The sequence below is a fragment of the Lissotriton helveticus genome, chromosome 1_2, assembly GCF_964261635.1.
Source record: "Lissotriton helveticus chromosome 1_2, aLisHel1.1, whole genome shotgun sequence".
Classification (NCBI taxonomy): domain Eukaryota; kingdom Metazoa; phylum Chordata; class Amphibia; order Caudata; family Salamandridae; genus Lissotriton; species Lissotriton helveticus.
Window position 1 is genome coordinate 270,040,610 of NC_136058.1, and position 23,043 is coordinate 270,063,652.

At 46.9% G+C, this 23,043-nt stretch overlaps 1 protein-coding gene across 2 annotated transcripts in view; it reads right to left on the reverse strand.

Annotated features, from left to right (window-relative positions):
* Positions 1 to 23,043, reverse strand: part of MAST2 (microtubule associated serine/threonine kinase 2) — a 1,587,681-nt gene that overhangs the window by 1,165,751 nt on the left and 398,887 nt on the right. For both annotated transcript variants that reach the window (XM_078671709.1, XM_078671708.1), the window contains exon 3: positions 4,599 to 4,741. In XM_078671709.1, the coding sequence (XP_078527835.1) occupies positions 4,599 to 4,741 (143 nt within the window). The remainder of the gene's footprint in view (positions 1 to 4,598; positions 4,742 to 23,043) is intronic.

A 23,043-nucleotide genomic window follows, 5' to 3' on the forward strand; every position in this document is an offset into this window, starting at 1 on the left:
TCACAAGGATTTCCCTTTTCCTTCTTGCATTTTTAGTTTTTTCTGCCTTTATTTTCTTTGCAGCATTTCACTTTTCCTTATATGTTTATTGCCTTTGATCTGGAATGTTTTGCCTCCATCAGTTCATCAGTTGTAGATTTGTGATATGCAGTCGCTTTTGTGTCTCTGTCCTAGCATGTTGATATTTCTGCATTCTCACGACTACATTCCCTAACATGGTTGATTCACTTTTCCATTTGCCTTTCCCATCTCTCTTCTTCCTTCCTTCTTTTCTAGTCCTTTACCTCCCTCTTCTTTTATCTATGCTGGTTGTTGCATTGTTTCTATTTGAACTTTCAATAAAAGAGATTTGACCAAAAAGGGGCTGCGTGTAGTAGGGTGCTGCCATCATCCACTCAAGAGAATACCAGGGGTTCTGAACTTACTCTCGTCCTGGAAGAAACAGTGGACCCCTCTCACATGACTGGGCCCGATGCAACTACGCCCTCTTCGCTACACCCCTGGGATGGAATGGAGGTCGCTGTTGTCATTTTAGAAACCAGAATGGTAAATAGTAATTCAACATTGTAACTCCAAAGCCATAAGAGAGTGAGTTCTCTCTCCACTTTCTGTCCGAAATTTGATTCCCTGCTTGATGATTGTTATTCTTAATGAGCTATTTTTTTTGCTAAGATATTAAAACCAGATACATTTCTCCTCCAGCCGAATGGGATTTCTAGCAAAGCCAGTGCACAGAACTCCCCCGCTGGCACCATTCTCTTTCTCTCCCGCAGTAATTTGTTCAGCATCCTGAGATGACCACAGGCTCACTGAACCAGCTGCTGACATGCTGTTGGGTCCAAGATCCCAGGATGCCTTGCGTTTAACGAGGTGCTCAACTTGCCACCAGTCACTTCCTCGGCATCTTGGAAGCAGAGGCTGCATGAGCTATGCAGCCTGGAATTAGAAAAAGACACAGCAAAGCTTCTGGTCCAAAGTATTCAGGGGCGGGAAAACCACTGCGATACCAATCCTACATTTAAAGAGAGGCATTTAAAGTAAGGGCTTGAGAATCTGGAAAAAATGCTTAGTGTTTAATGTTATATTGTGGAAAACACTGGAGTAGGCGGGGACATTGTGAAATAAAAATAACCTGTAAAATGTTACCCTCTGGAACCAAACCTGTGTAAGTTTGCCCACAGGCACCAGAAGGTCTGCCCTGCCCAACAATATATACTATTTTCTCAGTTTTAGGGGAACGCTCCTAGAGTTAGGAAATGTACGAGTGTTCAAAAATACTCGTAGTCAATACACTGCCTGTGTGTAGTGCTCAGCAAAATGAAAATATTAAGATAGTGTAAGGACCAGGAAGCAATCTCTAGCTAGCACAGATTACTGAGAAAAAAACATTTGAAACAAGTAGAGAAAATGATTATTTGTATGCTATTTTATGAAGGCTCTGTCGGGTGTTTTCACAATACCTTTTTGTAAGAGGCTAAAGATATGCGCAGACAATTGAACAGATAAACCACCAACTTAAAAGACGCGGTTGGGGAGGCAGCTTGCTAACTTTTCTGGGACCCTTCAGTCTTCAGCATCCGTGGCGCGCCTACGCCCTCCCACCTACCTACAGCTCCCCACCCACACCAAGAAGGGTAGTTGCTTCATTCCTTGCTCTATTTCCAGACTCTTCCTGTCCCTCTGCGGCTCCCATAGGGCCGCCGTCAATATTCTGGTTGCTTTCTTTCTACTTCTTTGCATTTATGTTGGGTTTTTTTAAGCACTGTATACCAACTTACTGCAGGTTAAGAGGACTTTAGATAAGGTTACTTACAGGAGAGAGGATACTTAAAAAGATACAGTCCTGGCGATTGAAGGATGATCAATGAATAGTTCAGCAGGAAGGTGTGAGCACAAAGATTGTGGAAGCATTGATATGAAAGCTTCTGTGATGGGTGTCCTGCCGTGGAGAGAGATCGACCCTAGGAGGATTAGGTGACTGACAGCATCCACCCCGCTGGCTATCAGTAAGAGTTATCCCAGAGAAGTACACATTATCCCAGTGTCCCTCTTACCAGTCTCAGTATCTTTTGCAGCGGTCCCCTTCAGGAGAACTTGCCGGTACCACTCATCATAATGGGGTAGTAACTGCATATATGGATATGCAGTGGTGGCTCTCACAGACCGTGCAACAGCAAGTTTAGATTGGGGGAAATTGCAGAAGAAATGTAGCCACAAATCTGGATGTAGAGCTGAGATTTCAAGGGCTTCCTAAATATGAGAAACTATATCCAAGTCTGAAGAATTGGGGTGTTCCGTGACAAACGGAAGCCCTGAGGTGAAGAGATAATCTGCCGAAATTCTAGTATCTGGCCAACTCTAAAGAGAACTGACTGAAGAGTGCTGGCTGTAAACCCTTTGATGTCTGATCAGAAAAATACTGCTTAATAAGACATTCTGGAAGGTGGCATATAAAGCTTTGTGGACACAACAAAGGATCTTTAACTGCTATGCTCTTACCATTTCCTTTCTGCAGCCCTTCATCCTTAGTCTCAGCACCTACTTCCCATTCTGGACTGTAAGTGTATGAAAAAAAACCACTCTACTTGCCATCATACAACATAGGCAGTTCTCAATGACTCTAGCACCCTAACAATGCCCTTCACCACTGTTCCAAGAGAGGGAAGGCACATCAACATCAGGAAACACATGCCAACAATTAGGAGAAAGGGCACTTGAGGTTTGCTGCAACTTCACAGAAATAAAGGCAAGGTTCAACACGTGAGCCCAGACTTCAGACAAAAAAACAACATCCCCACGTGGATCTTATCTACCCACAGCCTCAATGCTTCTTGCAATGAACCAGGGACGTTGCAACCCACACGTGGTAAAGTAAAACAAGAATTAACATAGAAACAGCGAATCCTATACGGCAAGCTATCGAAACACCATAAGAACATCTTCAACCTAAAACCAGTGTAAGACACCAAACACTGTCAATTTTAAGAATTGTTGCTCGTGAAGCTGTAGCTGCATTCCACTAACTATGTTAGTTACAAACCAGCTCAAAAATGCAAGAGTTTGGAGGAGAGACAGCTGCTTTGTGGTAAATTACTTTTATGTATTTATATCAATAAGGGCTAGCTAGTTTAGTAGGATATAAGAGACTCAGTTAGGTACGTCAAAGAGCAACATAAAGTGAGGAAAGACGTTGTTTTCCTCATAAAGCCCTCACCCACCGACCTAGTCGGTGGCATGCTTCATCATCGGGCCCACCACAGTGGCACCGAATGTGCCCCGGGTGTGCTTCAACGCCAGGAGACTGCGGAGCTGGTATGTTGCTGAGTGTGCGGTGAAAAAGGGTGAGAAGGTGTAGTTTAAAAGCTATGCAGGAGGTTTATTTTTAAAGAGTTCTATCTACCCTCAATCATGGCCGAAAATTTTGGCCTCACCTTCACTGCAGAGGATGTCAGTGAAATACTATCTGACCACTCACTCATGGCAGACTTCAACATCTCCACAACTGTAGCTCAATCAACAGACTGGGACTCCCTGACGGAGAAAAAGAGGAACAGGATCCGGACTGTTCTACACGGTGTTATACTGGCACAATATCTACGCACCAACACAGCCCCAAGTGGCCTCTTGGTCACGAATGCCCCGAGAATATTCCTAAACGATGCAGCATTCCGTAAGGACTGGGCTCAGATCGCCTGGCACTGCACCAGAGACTGGTTAATCCTCATCATAAAAACAGCTAAACGATTATCAGACGCCATCATGATAGAGATACAGGCAACAGAGACTCATTTCAAAACGACTCTGACAGGCTTTATGAAAAAACTTGATGACCAGAACCGCGAAATAGCGGAATACAAAGACTACCTATCACAGACAAAAATCAAAAAATTTGAAAAAGATCTGAAGAGGTTCAGCTACACCAAAACGTACCCGTACTCTGACGATGACTACACTCCTCCCAACAAATCCTCAGACAATCATGACAATAGCTCTATTTCCAGCACATCTAGTAACTCCAGCTCAGGATCCAATCAGTCCAGAGGCAGAGGCCGGCGAGGACAACAATGGCCACAACACTGGCAAGGCCCGCAGAACTACAACTTTGGGCCACCACCCCCCCCCCCCATTTTGCCAACCCACCACCCCCATTTTTTGGCTACCCCCAACTCTACCCCCCAGGAAATATGCCCTTCTTCCAGGGAAATCAGAATCAACAATACCCTTTTTTATCCCAGGGCAGACGAGGGCGGGGCAAGAGGCGGAACCCGGGGCATGTCCAATGGGCACCGGTAGAGGAACCAGTGGGTTCGAACACCAGAAACAAAACAAAGGAACAACCGGGAACAAGCAAATAGTAGGTCGGTGGGTGAGGGCTTAATGAGGAAAACAACGTCTTTCCTCACTTTATGTTGCTCTTTGACGTACCTAACTGAGTCTCTTATATCCTACTAAACTAGCTAGCCCTTATTGATATAAATACATATAACCCTGGGGATCCGGCCTAGCTTATCTAGTCCTCTCTCTCCCTTTTGATCTAAGCAAAAATTACTTTTATGGCCTTGTAACACACACTTCAATGTCAAAGTCCTAAAACTCACCAGTCCTGCGGTGAGGGATGGAGCGGACTGTCCCAAGACCTGGTTTCTCATGCGGACTAGGTTTGAAGAGTCCGCCGACGCCTGCCACGTCAGTTGGCCAACTCCACTGTGCACGCTGCTCGACAGTGGAAGCAGCTGTTTTCCTTGAGGATCAAAAACAGAAAAACAGCAAGTTAAAATTAAATTCTGCTTTGCTCTGAATCTCAAACTTAATACACTTGTGTAGAAACTGGAAATGATAAATAAGCACACTTAATTAAACCACTAGAACATCAAGTACCAAAACAATAAAATCTTTGGAAGCTGGGGAGGCTGCATAGCGGTTGAGATATTAACGGAAACACTTATGTATGGAAGACTTATGAAATATTTTTTAAAGAAGCAGGTTTACAGAATCCTCTGCTGCGTTACATCAACCAATGAAGATCACATTCAAAAAACTAGACAGCTGTATAAGAAGGTCCATCAGTGTTAGAAAAATAAAGGACCTTGCTAAGATGTCTGCCGCAGAGTTTACAATGTAAATCCCCTGCCTATTGTATTTGCAGCACAGCCCACAATATAAACATTCTTTTGATTGTGTGTGTGGTTTTTTTAAGAGTTCACATTATAAAATCCAGTCTTATTTCATCGACCAGAGAACTCACTATGTAAAACTCCTTCTTATTGTACTTGTCAGAAATGTCACACTATATAACGCAGTATGTCACGAGGGTACACCAGGCAATGCCTTTTCCTACTGTCTTGGACATAGGGTCTGTGCTGCCCCGTGTGTCTGTCAGTTTAGATCATAGGAGTTAGTTGATAGGTGGGCTAACACAACTACTGACCAATCAAATAAGTGTAAAGAAGATGATCAAGATCGGCACTTACCATCGCTCTATACTACTTTTAAATTATTTTAATGCTATTACATACGGTGTATCAGAATACTAAAGTCGTCTCAAGCAAGACCTAAAAGGAACATATATTGACCTGGTGACTCAGTGTGTACAGCATGGAACAAGGGACGTGGCATCCTTGGATGGAGGGGGAAGGCATGAAGCAGTGGCTGAGTAACAGCAGACAAAGGGTGTTGGGGAAGGGGATCCTTTCTGGAGAGAGGGCAGCAGGGTAAATAAGGAGCAGTATTAAAACCAGATTTCTTTCACAGCCTCTTACCAGCGATAACGTCAAGACATGAAAATGGATGATAAAACTATCCGTAATTGGCAGAAGAACTTTCAGCAACGTATATTCACCTTAATTGAAAGCGCAATGCAAAAATAAACACGTGTGTCTGGAAGAGACGCCGTGCGCAAGCGTGCGAGAGCCAAACCTTCAGTCTAGGTGGGCGGGGCCTAACGGAGACAGGGCGGACACAAACCCCGCTTCAAAAGAAGTGGGACACAAAACCACCGACTTTAGCCCGGTGGACCTACCTCGCGAACTAAAGGGGAGATGGGCTATGGATTTCCCTTCTTGGCCATCACCTACCCAGCCGGTCTTTGGGAAAACTCTCCTGCGTCTCTCTACTGGACTTTTCTCCCTTCTCCTCTTCACCATATCCCCTACCCCCTCCTCTCTACTCTTCTCCTCTTTCCAGCTATTGACCTTTACCCACAGCCGTCCTTGCTCATAGTTCCCACCCTATCTATCCACTGTACTTTCTTCTGTGAACTTTCCCTCCTCAGTTGAGACCTAGCAATCCGACTGATGCCCGATGGAGACACCTGTTTAGCTATTGGGTCTTTGGGCAGACTTCCTTTCGTCTCTCCTGCCGTCTTTTCCTTCATCCTCCCCCTTCACACTTGCAGTCTTCAAAGTTTGTGGTGACGATATGCAAGTGCGTGTTGCGCTTACTTCGAAGTAGAAAACTCCATGCGTCTCTGTCTTCGCCGCCCGATATCTCCATATATGGTTGGTGTGAAAGTGAATGAATTGGAGTGATTGCAGTATGATTGTATTTATTGTATTCCAAACCAGGGGTCTGTGTGTTTCTTTTTGAAAATATATTTTTTTTGTCATGTTTCTTTATGCATCGAAAAAGTAGTGATCAAACAAGGAGTAATTTATAAACGTTGTGAAACTGAGATGAACTATGTATCATTTTTTTTTATTTTTAAGACCTTTATTATTCAAAGTGCATGGTACACAGCATTCAGCTTACAACCCGCCAGGGCCAGCCGCGTAGGATTGTAACCTTGTATGCATTAGTAGGTGAACACAGCCTCTAGGCCGACAACCCTGAGGTTCGGCGGCGTAGGTTGTTCCATTTCAGCACTGCACAATCATCAAAACATTTAGTAATACGGAAGTATGGGCCTGTAGGGTTTTCTTTTTTTCTACGTAAATCCGTAGTTACAGAACTATGATAGCACTCATCAACTTCGTCAGATGGATAACGGCCTGTTCCTACTCATATGTGTCATGAGGAGATGTGTCAGCTAGGTCTGCCCTCCAAGAGTGCGCGGGGCAGCGGTAGCAGAGGATGAGGCTAAGCGACGTCTTAAGTGTGTCGGTGAGCGAATATCCATACAGGTTATCAATCCTAATAGGAGTGGCCGAAGTTTATATTGGTGTTCAGTGAGGATCACCTCGGCTATGGCTGTTACTCTCAAAGTCGTTTTCCTTTCTGTGTATTAGTCTTTCAGTTGGTGACCATGTGGCCTACACACTTCGATTGTTATCACTTTTTAGTTATAATTTTTATAATTGCTAATAGTACGCCACACATGAATGTCATTCTTTGTAACTCTCAAAGTTTTATTTTTTATAAAAGGTTTTTATAAAAAGAAAGAGCAACATATTACATCGGTACACTTTATGAATACACATATAATTAAAAAAGTGTGCTCTGTTACACTCTTAGCCACTTTCTAACAAATCCGAATTACGGTATCTATTGCAGAGTCACACCACAGTTAAAAACCTTCGTGTAATCAAATTAAATACATGATACAGACAATTTATACACAATACAAAGTCCCATTGTCGACGCGTTTCGGTGCGTAGAAATACATTTGTGGCACCTTCCTCAGGACAGACGAAATATTAAAACCAATGATTTAAGCTTCTTTCTAAAAAAGAAAAAATAAATATAATCAATACTTTGTACCTATAGAGAGTTTTTTTTAGACTAACTGCGGGCTATTTTTGGTAGAGTTCGCTTTTGGTATAATCAATGCCCTTACTTGTAGTATAGGGTTAACGGTCCTTGTATAAACTTTTCAGGACTTCTTCACTTTTCGTTTAGTGTTCGCATAAGCTCGCTCACACCATATAAATTATCTTTCAATGGCCTTCTATGGAGGGAAAGGATGGAATTATACACCATACTAGAACTGTGTATTGGCTAATTTGTTCCAATCTCACATGTTACTTACTCATAAGGTTTTTTGATGACCCTTTAGCGAGCGCGTCTTATTAAAGCAGCCTGTTTCCAAAGTAGGGTCCGTTTATTTTCTGCAATCTTACCGCGCCTATAAACAGTGCACATTTACTTTAAGGAGTTTTCTTAGCTTAGTTTACAATTACTTATTCTCCATAGAGTCAATGACACCTGTACATACCCGTAGCTATTTTCTGTGTAGCCGGCACCCAGGCTGTTCCTGCTCACACCCACTCATAGAGTCTCTTTTACCTGTGCTGAAGTGACATGGACTTATGTTTTAGTAAGTTCAATGTCTTTGTTTCTTACAGTCATCCCTAACATAGGATGCGGCATACATACCTGATTGGGGTGAGGATTTCTTTTAATCGCCCAGGATGCAGCTTTTAGTTTTCTTTAGCCGTTGCTGGTGTTGACTGTTTTGTGGGGATTTCTTTTCAATTCAATCTTTCCCAACCTGAATGGTGAACATAGCGTTTTTTACTGGCCATTGAAAGATAATTTATATGGTGTGAGCGAGCTTATGCGAACGCTAAACGAAAAGTGAAGAAGTCCTGAAAAGTTTATACAAGGACCGTTAACCCTATACTACAAGTAAGGGCATTGATTATACCAAAAGCGAACTCTACCAAAAATAGCCCGCAGTTAGTCTAAAAAAAACTCTCTATAGGTACAAAGTATTGATTATATTTATTTTTTCTTTTTTAGAAAGAAGCTTAAATCATTGGTTTTAATATTTCGTCTGTCCTGAGGAAGGTGCCACAAATGTATTTCTACGCACCGAAACGCGTCGACAATGGGACTTTGTATTGTGTATAAATTGTCTGTATCATGTATTTAATTTGATTACACGAAGGTTTTTAACTGTGGTGTGACTCTGCAATAGATACCGTAATTCGGATTTGTTAGAAAGTGGCTAAGAGTGTAACAGAGCACACTTTTTTAATTATATGTGTATTCATAAAGTGTACCGATGTAATATGTTGCTCTTTCTTTTTATAAAAACCTTTTATAAAAAATAAAACTTTGAGAGTTACAAAGAATGACATTCATGTGTGGCGTACTATTAGCAATTATAAAAATTATAACTAAAAAGTGATAACAATCGAAGTGTGTAGGCCACATGGTCACCAACTGAAAGACTAATACACAGAAAGGAAAACTTTTTTGATATAGTTCTTGTTACCCAGTCCTTTCTGGTCCCTGGGAGACTCTCTATTTTTGGAGATTGTTACTCTCAAAGGCCCCATGTTGTAGTGTGCACAGTAACAAACTTCAAAGAGCCTGGTCAAGAGGGGAAGCGGGACCAGTGCGTCAATAAACTTCAAAACAATAACATGTGAGGTATACATTAAAGGGAGGGGGAATACGGGTAGATGTAGCCATGTGATTACGAAAAGAAGTGCGGTGCCATTGTGTCAGTAGCGGTCGAGTGGGCGGGTAGGAGATTACAGTATGCACGAGATGAACTATGTATCATATGCCAATATAAAGAATATGTTATATTTATTTAAAAAAAGAAAAAGAAAAAACAGTTTGCAGATAGAGAAGAAAGTTTTGATAAAATAAAAAATAAGAAGATGATCATATGTGTCACTGTTGTGTTCTGATGTTTCATGAAATGGATATGAACAATGTTCAAATGTAAAAGTGATATAGGCTATGAGGGAACTATTTAGTGCTGTATAGCCTAATGTAAAGTGCTCGGATACCTACGGGTCTAGCCAGCACTATATATAACTCATAAATGACGTTCCTCTGAACTTCTGATGGACCTTTGACAACGCCCCATGGCATCAAAACTAACAGCACTATATAAAACTTTTCAAATAATTAAATATATACTCCTAAGGAAGTGAAAACTTGAACGTGCTAACAGAAGTGACAAACAAAACTCCACATATATTGGAAACATGGAACATGAATTCTAGTCTACATTATATGACAGGAAAGACTGATGTAAACAGCAAATTATGTGTTTGAGTCAAAATTATGCACCACATTTTTTGCCACAATCATTTCGTGGCCATGCCATTTTAACACACAAGCAAAAAAAAAAATCGACAATATCAAAACACATAAGGGCTTCTTGAAGCAAAAAAAATCCACACACTAGAAGCTACTATTAAAAATGTGATTTGTCGCTAGTTCATGATTTGTTGTGCAGAGTAACACAGATACATTATTCATACCACCCGTATACTAACAAAACATCACAATGCAAACATACATGTGCACGTTTATTACAATAAAAGCTGCGCCTCTTTAACCAATGTATCAAAGATCTGTTTTGAACCCTGCCTCTTGGCGCTGTATTGGGTTGGTTGTTCAGATCTTGCAAATTCTGCAAAGGCTCCCAATGCCAGAAGATACGAGGGTACAGGAACAGCACGCTGTCGAGAAAATCTTTAAACAGATAAGAAAAGAGGGGGCACTAGGACCCAACGGCCTCCCAGGTGGTATGTTCAAAGAATGCCTGGCTTACTGGTCATATACATTATCTAATCTTTACATAGAATGAAGGCCAAGGGCAGACGTACCAGACTCCTGGAGAGGCTCTATGTTGCAACCGATATATAAGAAAGGTGACAGAACGGATCCTAAAAATTACCGGCTAATAGCCTTGTTGGATATAGAAACAAAAGCATACACCAGTTCTCTTCTAAATGAGTTAAATGATTGGATCACGGAAAATTACATCTTACTATTCTACTAAACAGCGTTTGGAAAGGGTGGTTCATTGATTGACAACACAGTAGCACTATCATACCTGGCTGAGCAGGCGAACACCACTAACAACTTGCCACTGTTCGCCTGGGGTCTCCAGATAGAAGCTGTGGAAAAAACAAAAAAATGGAATATCCCAGACAATCTCCTAAAGGCTGTCATCTCACTTTATACCAACACCTGGGTGTGGATAAAATTGACAGCAGACACTGTCCCCAAAAAGATGACACGGACTGGGGCCTGAAACAGGACTGTGTCCTAGCCCCGTCGCCTATTAACCTTTATACAGCAGATCTAGGTAAGGTCCTGCAAGGAGCAGTACTAGTTACCCCAAAAATAGGTACCCAAAGATTGCACCTTCTTCAGCTTGCGGACGACCTGGTAGTTTATGACCATATCAGAGTAGGTCTACAAAGTATGGATGCCTTGAATCGATATAACGAGGCTAACGAGTTAGTAGCCAATGCAAACAAGACCAAAGTGGTGGTATTTGGGCAACACGCCAGAAAAGCCGGGCTCAGGTGGAGGCTGGGAAATCAGACGATAGAAAAATAGCATGAACCTATAACTATGCATGGCTATGCAACACAGGGAAATGCAAGACACATCTGGCCAAGATGAAAGCCAAAACACAAGCGACCACATACGCACTATGTAAATTACAGCAAAAACTATGTAGCCCCACAACGATACCAATCAGGAGAGCAATCAAATCAAAGCTGTTAGCAGCAGCAGGATATGCCAGGCAAGCTTTCTCACAGCAGATGGAACTCCCCCTGGAAAAACCACAGTGCCAGTGCTACAAACGTCTTTAAGCTCCCAAGGCGCGTACAGGTTCCCTAAAATAAACCCCCAAAGTCATTTTTAGGGCTCGGACTCCTCCCCACTGAAAGTGGGAGGAGTTAGAGAACTAAAGTTAAAGAAGAAAAAAAAGAAGTATCTCCTAGGGCTTTGGCCGAGACAAATTCCACACATTCCTTAGCGTTTTCTGTCATCTGGCCAGTGATTCGTCTTCGTTGTGTTGTCGTTTTAATAGGCTTGAAGTGATAGGGTAAATGTAGTTTTGTTCCGCCATTTTGGGCATATTTCGTTCGTGCTTGCGCAAAGAAGTACATTAATTATAATTAGGAGCTGTCAGGGTGGCCGTGTAATGCATTCCAGATGGTGTGCGCGCGTTCACCATCTAGCAGTGTGTTTGTCTGGCGCGCGTCCTCCTCACGTGCACACAGGCATAGACGCCGTGTGCGGCTCCTTCCTGCCGGCCCGGGGAGCTGCTCTGCCGCTCTCTGGCTCACCCCCCGTCTCCCCGCCTGATTTAGTCTGTAGTTTATGGGCACGTGCCAGGAGCAGTAGATGTGCTGCGGTGCTCTCTGCAGTTTATGGGGACGTGCAAGTGGCAGCAGCAGCGCCGCTGTGCTCCCGTATGGCCCCCGAGCCCATCCGCACTGGGTAATGGGCACGCGCAGGGCAGCGGCAGCAGAAGCACCGAACTGCGAGGCGCTCTAGTCTGCACCGGTTTGCCAAGCTGAAATTGTAAAGCATCACAATGCGAGGAGCGCCTGTGTAAACACAAAACAGCACACGGATCCAAGCTGTTCGTGATTTGCGCTGCCAAAACTCCATCAATCTTTAAGAAGGTGGGATACAAGGATTATGTATTCTTATAACACACTATTTCGAGCAGGAACACTCTTATCTTGCCAAAACACGGGCCAAAAGGAGTTCGCGGATTATGTCAAAAAGGCCAGGACATTTCTAGAGGGGATTACAAGGAAAAAATGCTTTAAGTCGGAGCACGTAAATATGCGTTATAGCAGCTCACACCGAGCACCTGTGAAAACTAATAACTACAACAAATCTTATCACTGAGAAACGCACCAGGCACTATAAACGGATGAAAACTATGGCTCAGATCAGCTAAAAAAACACCAAAGAAATAATGCAAAGCCCATTGGGTTGAGAGTGCTCCAGTTCCCCCCCCCCCCTCCTCCCCCCTCAACCCCCCTCCATTCTCCCCCTCCCCCTCCCCCCCTCTCCTGTCACCTGGGGTAGGCCAAGCTGACCGGGCTGCGGCTGCATGAAACACAGAAAACTGGATATTTGCATAATGAACGAGACCAACTATGTTTCTAACGGTGGCGAGATGAAATGCTGATTATCATTAAAGTAGAGTTGGGAAAACTAAAAGACAGACAAAGACCAATAGCATTGACTGCAGATGCAGAACTGGAAAGCCGGACGAAGACCGGATGTAGGTGTTATCGACAAGGATCTTGCACAAGAACATCCCTTCTCCGCACTAGAACAAATATGCAGCGACGAACAAATAACCTGTGAGGTTTGGCGGGGAGAATCACTTTCAACAACAAATGGATAACCAAAATTTGAAAAGCCGGCTAGGCGAGACAATGAGATGGGAGACAATGCTGCAGAATGCAGTGCAGCATGACACAGCACAAGACATACAGTGAGCTACACTGCTGCCTAGGCTAGAACAAACTGTTACACAATGAATGTAGAGGTGACACGCTTCCTTCCAGCGCCTATTCATGGCACGGCAGAACGGACGCAAGCAGATCTAGGCACTTGTACGCAGCACATAAAGGACACAGGGCAATAACCCTGGCCCTGGGCCAGGGAGGGGATGTGCACCTGTGCACGTTAGTGCGGGTCAAATGGCAATGGAGGGCTCAGAGGTCATACAGGGCACTGCAGAGCAGAACACTACAAAACGTAGTTTGAATACAGTAGTTTGTAAGCACTAACACGCATAATGTACAGCAAGATGTCTCACTGAGTTAAACTCTTGCTGCGAACATCGGTTTTGATAGGAAGAACAAGCAAAGCCAACGTAAATGTCCATCCTTCCTATGTATGTAAACTGCGTACCAATTCATTGGTTAACTGTAACATCTTTTGTTGCAGCGCTTTCAAGTCGTAAGTGTTGTGAGATGTGAGTGCAGAGTAGTGTGTAGAGTAGTGAGTAGTGAGTAGAGTAGTGAGTAGAGTAGTGAGTAGAGTAGTGAGTAGAGTAGGGAGTAGAGTAGGGAGTAGAGTAGGGAGTAGAGTAGAGAGTAGAGTAGTGAGTAGAGTAGTAGAGTAGTGAGTAGAGAGTAGAGTAGTGAGTAGTGAGTAGAGTAGTGAGTAGTGAGTGCAGAGTAGTGAGTAGGGTAGTGAGAAGTGAGTAGAGTAGTGAGTAGTGAGTGCAGAGTAGTGACTAGAGTAGTGAGTTGTGAGTGCAGAGTAGTGAGTAGAGTAGTGAGTAGAGTAGTGAGTAGAGTAGTGAGGTGAGTAGTGAGTAGAGTAGTGAGTAGTGAATAGAGTAGTGAGGTGAGTAGTGAGTGCAGAGTAGTGAGTAGTGAGTAGAGTAGTGAGGTGAGTAGAGTAGAGTAGTGAGTAAAGTAGTGAGTGCAGAGTAGTGAGTAGTGAGTAGTGAGTAGTGAGAAGAGAGTAGTGAGTAGTGTAGTGAGGTGAGTAGTGAGTAGTGAGTGCAGAGTAGTGAGTAGAGTAGTGAGTTGAGTAGTTAGTAGTGAGTAGTGAGTAGAGTAGTGAGTAGAGTAGTGAGGTGAGTAGAGTAGAGTAGTGAGTAAAGTAGTGAGTGCAGAGTAATGAGTAGTGAGTAGAGTAGTGAGTAGTGAGTAGAGTAGTGAGTGGAGAGTAGTGAGTAGTGAGTAGAGAGTAGTGAGTAGTGAGTAGTGAGTGCAGAGTAGTGAGTAGTGAGTAGACTAGTGAGTAGAGTAGTGAGTAGAGTAGTGAGTAGAGTAGTGAGTAGAGTAGTGAGTGCAGAGTAGTGACTAGAGTAGTGAGTAGAGTCCCTTACAAAGAACAGGAACAGCACAGAGATGCACAATGCAATCTTCTCATACTCACAGGCAGCAGCGGTGCATGTTTCTCACACTCACAAGAAGGACATCACAGGCAGCAGCTGTGCAAGCTTCTTACAGTCACAAGGAGACCACAGGCAGCTGAGGTGCAAGCTTCTCCCACTCACAAGAAGGACATCACAAGCAGCAGCGGTGCAAGCTTCTCATACTCACAAGAACGACATCACAGGCAGCAGCAGTGCAAGCTTCTTACACTCACAAGGAGGCCACAGGCAGCAGAGGTGCAAGCTTCTCACACTCGCAAGAACGACATCACAAGCAGCAGTGGTGCAAGCTTCCCTTACACACTCACAGCAGGTACTGTGCCAAGGCAGCAGCAGCAACAGAGCAAGAGTCCCTTACAAAGAACAGGCACAGCACAGAGATGCTCAATGCAATCTTTCTCATACTCACAGGCAGCAGCGGTGCAAGCTTCTCACACTCGCACGAAGGACATCACAGGCAGCAGCTGTGCAAGCTTCTTACACTCACAAGGAGACCACAGGCAGCTGAGGTGCAAGCTTCTCCCACTCACAAGGACATCACAAGCAGCAGTGGTGCAAGCTTCTCACACTCACAAGAACGACATCACAGGCAGCAGCAGTGCAATCTTCTTACACTCACAAGGAGACCACAGGCAGCTGAGGTGCAAGCTTCTCCCACTCACAAGGACATCACAAGCAGCAGTGGTGCAAGCTTCTCACACTCACAAGAACGACATCACAGGCAGCAGCAGTGCAATCTTCTTGCACTCACAAGGAGACCACAGGCAGCAGAGGTGCAAGCTCCTCACACTCACAAGAAGGACATCACAGGCAGTAACGGTGCAATATTCTCACACTCACAAGGAGATCACTGGCAGTACACACCACATGAACACACTCCATAACACATAGCAACAATACATTGGCATTTACAATGCCATTAGCTCAAACTCAAATAAATCCGAGCCCGATTGCATTTCTAATGCTTGTTTGAAGGGGAAGCGAACCAATGGATCATCTACATGAACTTAGCAATAGCCAATCGTTCGCTGGCAGAAGAGAGTTACCTGGCAATAAAAAAGCTCTAAATAAACAAGTATTTCTGCTCTCGAGGGCTGAAGACATAGCCAGACAAAATGAAAAGGGAGACTTACCAGGCCTGACTTCCACTTAAGAAACAAACATCGAGCAGCCATATTTTAAGAGAACGCTGGGCAACAAATGTTTGAAAGAAATCCAGTGGGCTGGGATAGTGCAACTTCCGATTAAGGAACTCAACCCAGGCCGGAAATGCTTGCAGCAGGAAACTAAATGTAGGCTGTGCAGATAAAGAACAGAGACCCTGCTACACTGCGTAGAGGCAATCTCATGGCTTTTTACTTTCACAGAATCTATGGGCTTTGGCCAAATTAGAAAGTATATCAAATTGGTCTGAAATGAACTGAATAAGACAATGGGCACTGAAAAGCGCCTAGATTCAATAAGAAAGCGAATTCCAGAGCACGGAGGCAAAGAATGCAAAGGGGGGGCTTTTGGCCCCCCCGCCCGCATGGCGGTGCGGCGACCGCTCCCCTCCTACAATGCCTCTCGGTGGTGGGGCGTGTCTTCTGGGGCGCGCCCTACCACTGATAGGCTGGCGCCCTCCCTGACCCGGATGGCGTTAAGCGACTTCCGGGTCGGGGGGGGCGGGCTGCAGGAGGGGCTGGGAGGGGGGGGGCGTGCCGCCCCCCCCCCCTGGGCCCCCGGGAGAATAAAGACTCCTTGTTGCCTGGACGCTCCCCCACCGGTGGTGCCCCGCACTCGGGGCTTCTTGTTTATTTAAACTTTTCTCGCTTTGTTTTCTAGGCAATTTCCAAGCAGGCGCGGTTTTGAACACAGGTGGTGTCCGGACCTCGCGCGGCGATCGTCGTCCTCCACGTGGGTCATCCGCTCGCCAGAAGGAACAGGGGGTGTCCATTATAGAAAGCAAGGAGAAGCGCCGCATGTGTGCGTTGCCCGGCGTCGGAAGAAGGTATTGATCGGGGCGGGTACAAGGGTGACGGACAGCGCGGACCAAGTTTGCCTGCTGCGGCTAGTCACGTGTAAGCCAGTCGGCAGACAAAAAAGGAGTGTAAGGTCTCCGCCCGTGCAGCACCGCTGTCGGAGCCACCGCTGCTACTGCCCTTCTAATTCTGTGCTTCGCAGGGGTTCGAAGGAAAGGCCTTTACCTCGATTTGGGCATTTGCTTTGTTGCCGGGGGGGGCGACTAAACCCCTTTTCCGGCTCCACACATGGCGAACTTGTCGGGCCAGGCAGCCCTCGAGAACGGGGTCGGGAGGTGGTGCGAAGCAGGATCACTTAAGGCAGGGCTTGGATGGGAGACCTGACTGTGATTAAAATGGTTTTAGCAATGTGTTTTAATTACAAATGGTAAACACGATATTTTGGGGGGGAAGGATTGTTTTGAATTGAGCAATTTCATTCCTGTGCTAGTTTGTGCTGGGCAGCAAAGGTTCTGGCCCCCATGTATGGGAGACCTGAATAGGAATAAATGCTTTTTAACATTGTATTTTTAATTAAAGTGGGCATTTATGGGAGACCTGAATAGGAATAAATGCTTTTTAACATTGTATTTTTAATTACAGTGGGCAGCAAAGGTTCTAACCCCATTTAAGTGTGGGATTACCTGCGGTTTGCAGTAATTGTGGGAGTGCCACTTCGGGTTATTAATAATTTTTCTATTACAGGCAGTACAATACAGTTTGGCAGCATAAGGGGCACGGCGAGCTCAGAGTGCGGAGCGGCAGACGTTGTCACTAACGCGTTATCGGCTGTGGAAAGGCGCAGGATTGGTTCTGTAAGAGGAGAGCGGGGGGCTTGCATTTCATCGCTTCTAGTAGCCGCCGGGTGGGTCTACGTTAGAGTTTACTCATCCCTGACAAACCGGAGAAGCCGGGGCGTTGCGGTTGCGGTTGCATGGTGCTAATAGCCCCCTGTGCATCCTCCATCTGGTGAAGGTACAAAGCACACGGCCACCTCAGTTGTAACAGTAGGAGTGTAGGGCATGGGTGTGCAAGCATGCCAGGGCAAAAGGGGGGTAAAGGAGGGCCCAGCATGGAGGTTATGATGCACGCCATGATGCGGGAGATGAGCGAAATTAATAAGAGGTTGGGGAAAGTTGACGAACTGGAGGCCCGCATGAATGAGATGTTTGCTGATCCGCCAGGCCCATCAGGCAGGCCCATTCGGCAGAGAGCGGCACCCGTGCCGAGGGGGGATTTTGTTACCCCACCAAAGAGATCTAAGGCTAAGAAGCCGAGATACAGTGCCCCAGCCCCTCTGGTCCAGAGTACGCCCGTACCTGCGGTACCGGTTCCTCTTTCACCTCTGCCGGTAATTCCGGCGCCCGCGGCGCCGGTCCCTGCCATGCCGCCGGCACCCCCTCCTGCGGGGCCTATCCCCCCGCCCGTGGTACCGATGTCAGTCCCGAGTGTGCCACCGACATCCGCTCCCTTGCCTACCACGCCTGTACCACCAGACATGCCCCCATGTGTCCCAGAGAATCCAACTGGTAACCTGGACCCGGTCCCTGTTGAGTTGGTATCTCAGATAGCTGCCTTATTGCCTTGGCTGCAAAAGGGGGGTGTGTTTCCTGCTTCATCAGATCATGCGGCAGAAGCAGCAAAGTTGGTAGAAAAGATTAAGGCCGCAACGGCGGCTGATAGTACTGCGGTGCCCTCATCTTCTTCACTTACAGGTTCCAGTCCCGCCCAACCAAATGGAGATGGTGGTCTACCAGCCCAAGTGCCCGTAAATGGTAAGGAAGTGGCGCTGCCTCTCTTGGGGGACGGTTCAGTGCCATCCAGGAGTGAAAATTTGGCACAACATGTGTCCCAGGCAGTGAAAGAGTTGATTTGGGCGGGAAAATAGGTTTAAATTTTTTCATTGTTGCTAGACAATAGGGAAATGGAGCAGGCCAAGCTACTGAAGGAATGGATGCATCCGAGTGAATGGAGGGCACAGTGCTCCAGGTTCAGGGTAGATGAGACTTTGAAGAATTGGATCAGGGCCTTTTCCGTCCTTACGGCTATCACGGCCGAACGCCCCCCTAATGTGCAGGCAGCGATGGCTTGCTACCAGAGCAGGATTGTGGGGTGGAGCGACCAATACACTGGTGATGCGTGGAAGGAGTATGATGTTAATTTCAGGAAAGCCAAGGAATTTGACGCATCATTGGCATGGGATAGGGTGGACTCTATGTCTTGGCACTAGCAGTTCTCAGGGGACACAGCCCCATCCCAGGTCACCAGTGCAGTCAGGGTGTTCTCCGCCAGACCCCAGCAGCCCTTTCGGTCAGCCCAGGGGAGTGAGGTCCCCGGGAAGAATAGGGGGGTGGGGGGGCCAGAGAGGAAAGGGGTATGCTGGGATTTTAATAAGCGCTCCTGCACAAGGGCCCAGGGCACCTGTAGATTTAGACATGCATGCGCAGTCTGTGGTCACCCTTCCCACCCCGAGACAACTTGCAGATCCAAACAAGGCAACCACGGTCAGAGGGGTAGGGGGAAGCCAGAATAGTGCAGGCACTACTGCCCCCCCACGCCAGTAGATGTTTTAGCAATGATCCCATGGTTGAATAGATACCCGGACCACACAGCGGCCACTCTACTGCAGGAAGGTTTCTCACAAGGTTTCAGGATCCCAGCGGTGGGGTACACCGGTAGCGCACATTGCAGGAACCAACTGTCAGTAAAACATAATCCAGGAGTGGTGGGCGCTAAGATTAGCAAGGAACTGTCACTCGGCAGGATAGCTGGCCCTTTCCAGGAGGTACCGGTCCCCAATTTTGTGTGTTCACCGCTTGGAGTAGTGCCCAAAAAAGAGGAAGGCGAGTTTAGACTGATCCACAACCTGTCGGCACCAAGAGGAGCATCCTTGAACGATGCGATTGATGAAGGGATTTGTAGTGTAAAGTATGCCTCATTTGACCAGGCTGTGGAGTTATTGCGGGCTCTGGGGCCTGGGGCATTGATGGCGAAATCCGACATAGAATCTGCATTCCGCCTCCTCCCAGTTCATCCTTTGGATCACCATCTCCTAGGTTTCAATTTCGAGGGCAAGTTTTACATGGATAAATGCATGCACATGGGCTGTTCCATATCATGTGCTTACTTTGAGACGTTTAGCTCATTGCTAGAATGGGTTATGAGACAGGCGACGGGCCACCAGCAGGTCATGCATTACCTAGACGATTTCCTTTTCTTGGGTGCGGCGGGCTCTCAGGAGTGTGCCTGGGCATTGCAGGAATTTTGCGGGCTTTTGGGGTCCCGCTGGTACCAGGGAAGACGGTCGGCCCGTCCACGTGCCTAGAATTCCTTGGTATCGAAATTGACTCAGTGGAGGGATGCTTTAGGTTGCCCAGGGACAAAGTGTCTAGGTTTAGAGCAGCGCTTCGTCAATGCCTACGTAAAGACAAGGTGTCATTGCACCAGCTGCAGGAAGTGGTTGGACAACTGAACTTTGCCCTGCGGGTCATCCCAATGGCACGCCCATTCTCACGCTCCATAGCCCAAGCGATGAAAGGGCTACGGGAGAAACATCACCACACGAGGTTGTCATCTGAGGTTCGCCAGGATATGCAAATATGGATGGCATTCCTGGAGGATTTCAATGGCAGGGTAGTGTGGCCCGGTCCCCCCGCCACATCGGCAGAGTTGGGTTTATGGACTGACGCTGCTGGTAGTGTGGGCTTCGGCGCCATCTTGGGGACCAAGTGGGTCGCCCAGCGATGGCCGGAGAAATGGAAAGCATGGGGTCTGACCGCCAACATTGGCTTCCTGGAACTATTCCCAATATGGGTGGCCCTGAAGGTCTGGCCGGAACACCTACGTAATCAATCGGTGGTTTTCTGGTCAGACAACATGACAGTTGTGGAATGTATAAATCAACAGGGGGCACGCTGTCCCTTCATTCTGCGCCTGATAAAGGAGATTGTGTTACAATGCTTAAAATGGAGTGTGGTTTTCAGAGCCAAGCATGTTCCAGGAATCCTCAACAATGCAGCTGATTCCCTTTCTTGCTTTAAAATGCAGGTTTTCAGGGAACATCTTCCGGCAGCAGACCCCTCGCCAGCGCACTTCCCGGCAGTTCTTTGGCAGATTGGTGCCCCAGATTACAGGACCTCGTGGTTGCTAGCTTAGCCCCCAGGACCAAGACAGCTTATGAAGGGGCGTTTTTGTCTTACCGGACTTTCTTGGGGCTGGAATGGGAGGTTAGCTGGGCACACGAGGACAGCTTTGCGGCCTACTTAGAATCAATGCACAGGGAAGGGCGCTCAGTGGCGGCGGCGAGCCGACATAGGGCGGCGGTCTTCTTCTTTGCCCAGGCTAAGGGCATGCGCGACCCGACGAACACCTTTATGGTGCGCAAGGCTTTGAGGGGTTGGCGCCGGCTACAAGGTCACTCTACAGATGGAAGAAGGCCCATTGGGCTAGCCCGGCTGACAGCCTTATTGGGGGCACTACACAGTGTCTGTAGCTCCGAGTGGGAGGTACTTCTCTTTAAGGCTGCATTTTCCCTGGCTTTCTATGGGGCGCTGCGAATTGGCAAATTAGTGGCAGGGTCAAAGGGAGATAAGTTGGGCGGCCTACAATGGGCCTGTGTAAAGATCAGTGAGGATACTATGTGGGTGACAATTCAGAGATCCAAAACTGACCAGGAATCTCGGGGTCACACCATAGTGCTCCACCGGGCTCGGGCCAACACTTGCTGCCCGGTTTCTCACGTGGAGTTCCTCCACAGGCGGCGAGAGGGCACGACGGGGGGGGCACTGTTGTGTCACGCCGATGGTACACCATTGACCAGGTACCAGTTTAGGCGAGTCTTGGAGCCGACAGTCAGACAGGCAGGTTTTGATCCAAGGGAATTTGGCACTCACTCCTTTAGGATAGGGGCAGCAACTGAAGCAGTAGCAAGGGGTCTCCCAGTGGAGAATGTGAAGAAAATAGGGAGATGGTCCTCTGAATGTTACAAACGATATGTACGAATTGACAAGTTGTGACAGGATGGTGCTTACGCCTGGTGTGTTTCTGGTTTTTTGCAGTTTCTCAAACCTGTGACGCAGGGGAGGAACTCGCCGCCGGGCGTCAAAGATCTACACCATCGCAGCACAAGCGGCATGAAGAGCACAGGAAAATGGTGATTTGGATTGTGGGCCACTCTTATGTGAGGCGTGCTGAACATATTTTTCTTTCAGGAGACCGTAGGAGCAGGGCGGTGCAGAAGGGGTTTCATATCTCTTTTTTCAGAAGAGGGGGTCTGTGCCTCAGCCAGTTTAGGAGCTTTTTCCAGGGACTCTTAGCTCAGCAGCCCGCCCCCCGTCAGTGGTGATACTTCACCTGGGGGAGAATGATTTGGCCAAACTAGGGAGGCGCATCCTTATTGAGGAGATCATCTCCACTGCAGGGTGGGTGGCTAGGATCTGCCCGGGCTGCACAGTAGTATGGTCGCAACTTATCCCTCGGTGGCAGTGGCGAGGGGGGGACTCCGTCAGGGCGTTGAATCACTCGGTAAAGAGGATCAACACACAGTTGGACAAACTATTCCGAGCCCCCCGGTTGCAGACGATTCCACACGGGTGTATCTGGGGAAAGCAGTTCTACCTGAGGGACGGGGTACACTTGACTGAGGCAGGGAATGTCCTGTGGTCTAATAATCTCTGGGCTTGGTTAGAGGGCTTTGCTAAGTAAGTCGGTCCCTGTTTAGGTATAGGAGGGGGGAGGCCAGATCGTCGGTTAACAATGCTGGCCTGTGGCGGTAAGGTCATGACCGGTGAGCAGCTATTTTAAGGTCTGAGGGGGCGGGCATCATCCTATGGAGGTTCCCGCCCAGGGGGAGGGGCCATTGGCCCCTCCTAGAACTTCAGGGGCAAGGTAACTGGTGCTTCAAAGGGGCGCGGGTTGGAGGAGTCACGCTTTCCTTAGGCTGGTAGCCACCCCGCGCGCGCATACTTATGACGTCGACAGATGGCGCTGAGTAAGGGCCCTCCTTAAGTGGGTAAATGGAGTTCACGGCGTGGACCAGGTAATTACCGGGCCCGGCTGCGCATGCGCACATCTTAGGGTGAGGCGCAGCTACTAGGACCTGACACCGGTTAGCGACCTTGCCATATGGCCAGAAATGTTAGTACAAATGTCAGATGAGGATGTTCGATTCGGTTAGGAAACAATCTGTATTAGAGCTTTTGTTAAGGATAGTCTCTCACACCTGTTGACAATCATGTATCTAATGTCCTGCTGAATTTGTATAAACTGATTATCGTGCAATTAAATTTTTTTATTGTTTTTCATCTTAATAAATACGGCCGGGGGGTTTTGCGACCCCCGCCTTCCAAAGATAACCATGTTTCATGTCCCTGTGTCCAGGGGTTGGTGTGGTCATAGGGAGGGGGCGGCAGCCAATCACTGACCATGTACTAAGGACTCATCAAGTGAGAAGTCATCCACTCTGGTAGCTCAAAGGACATG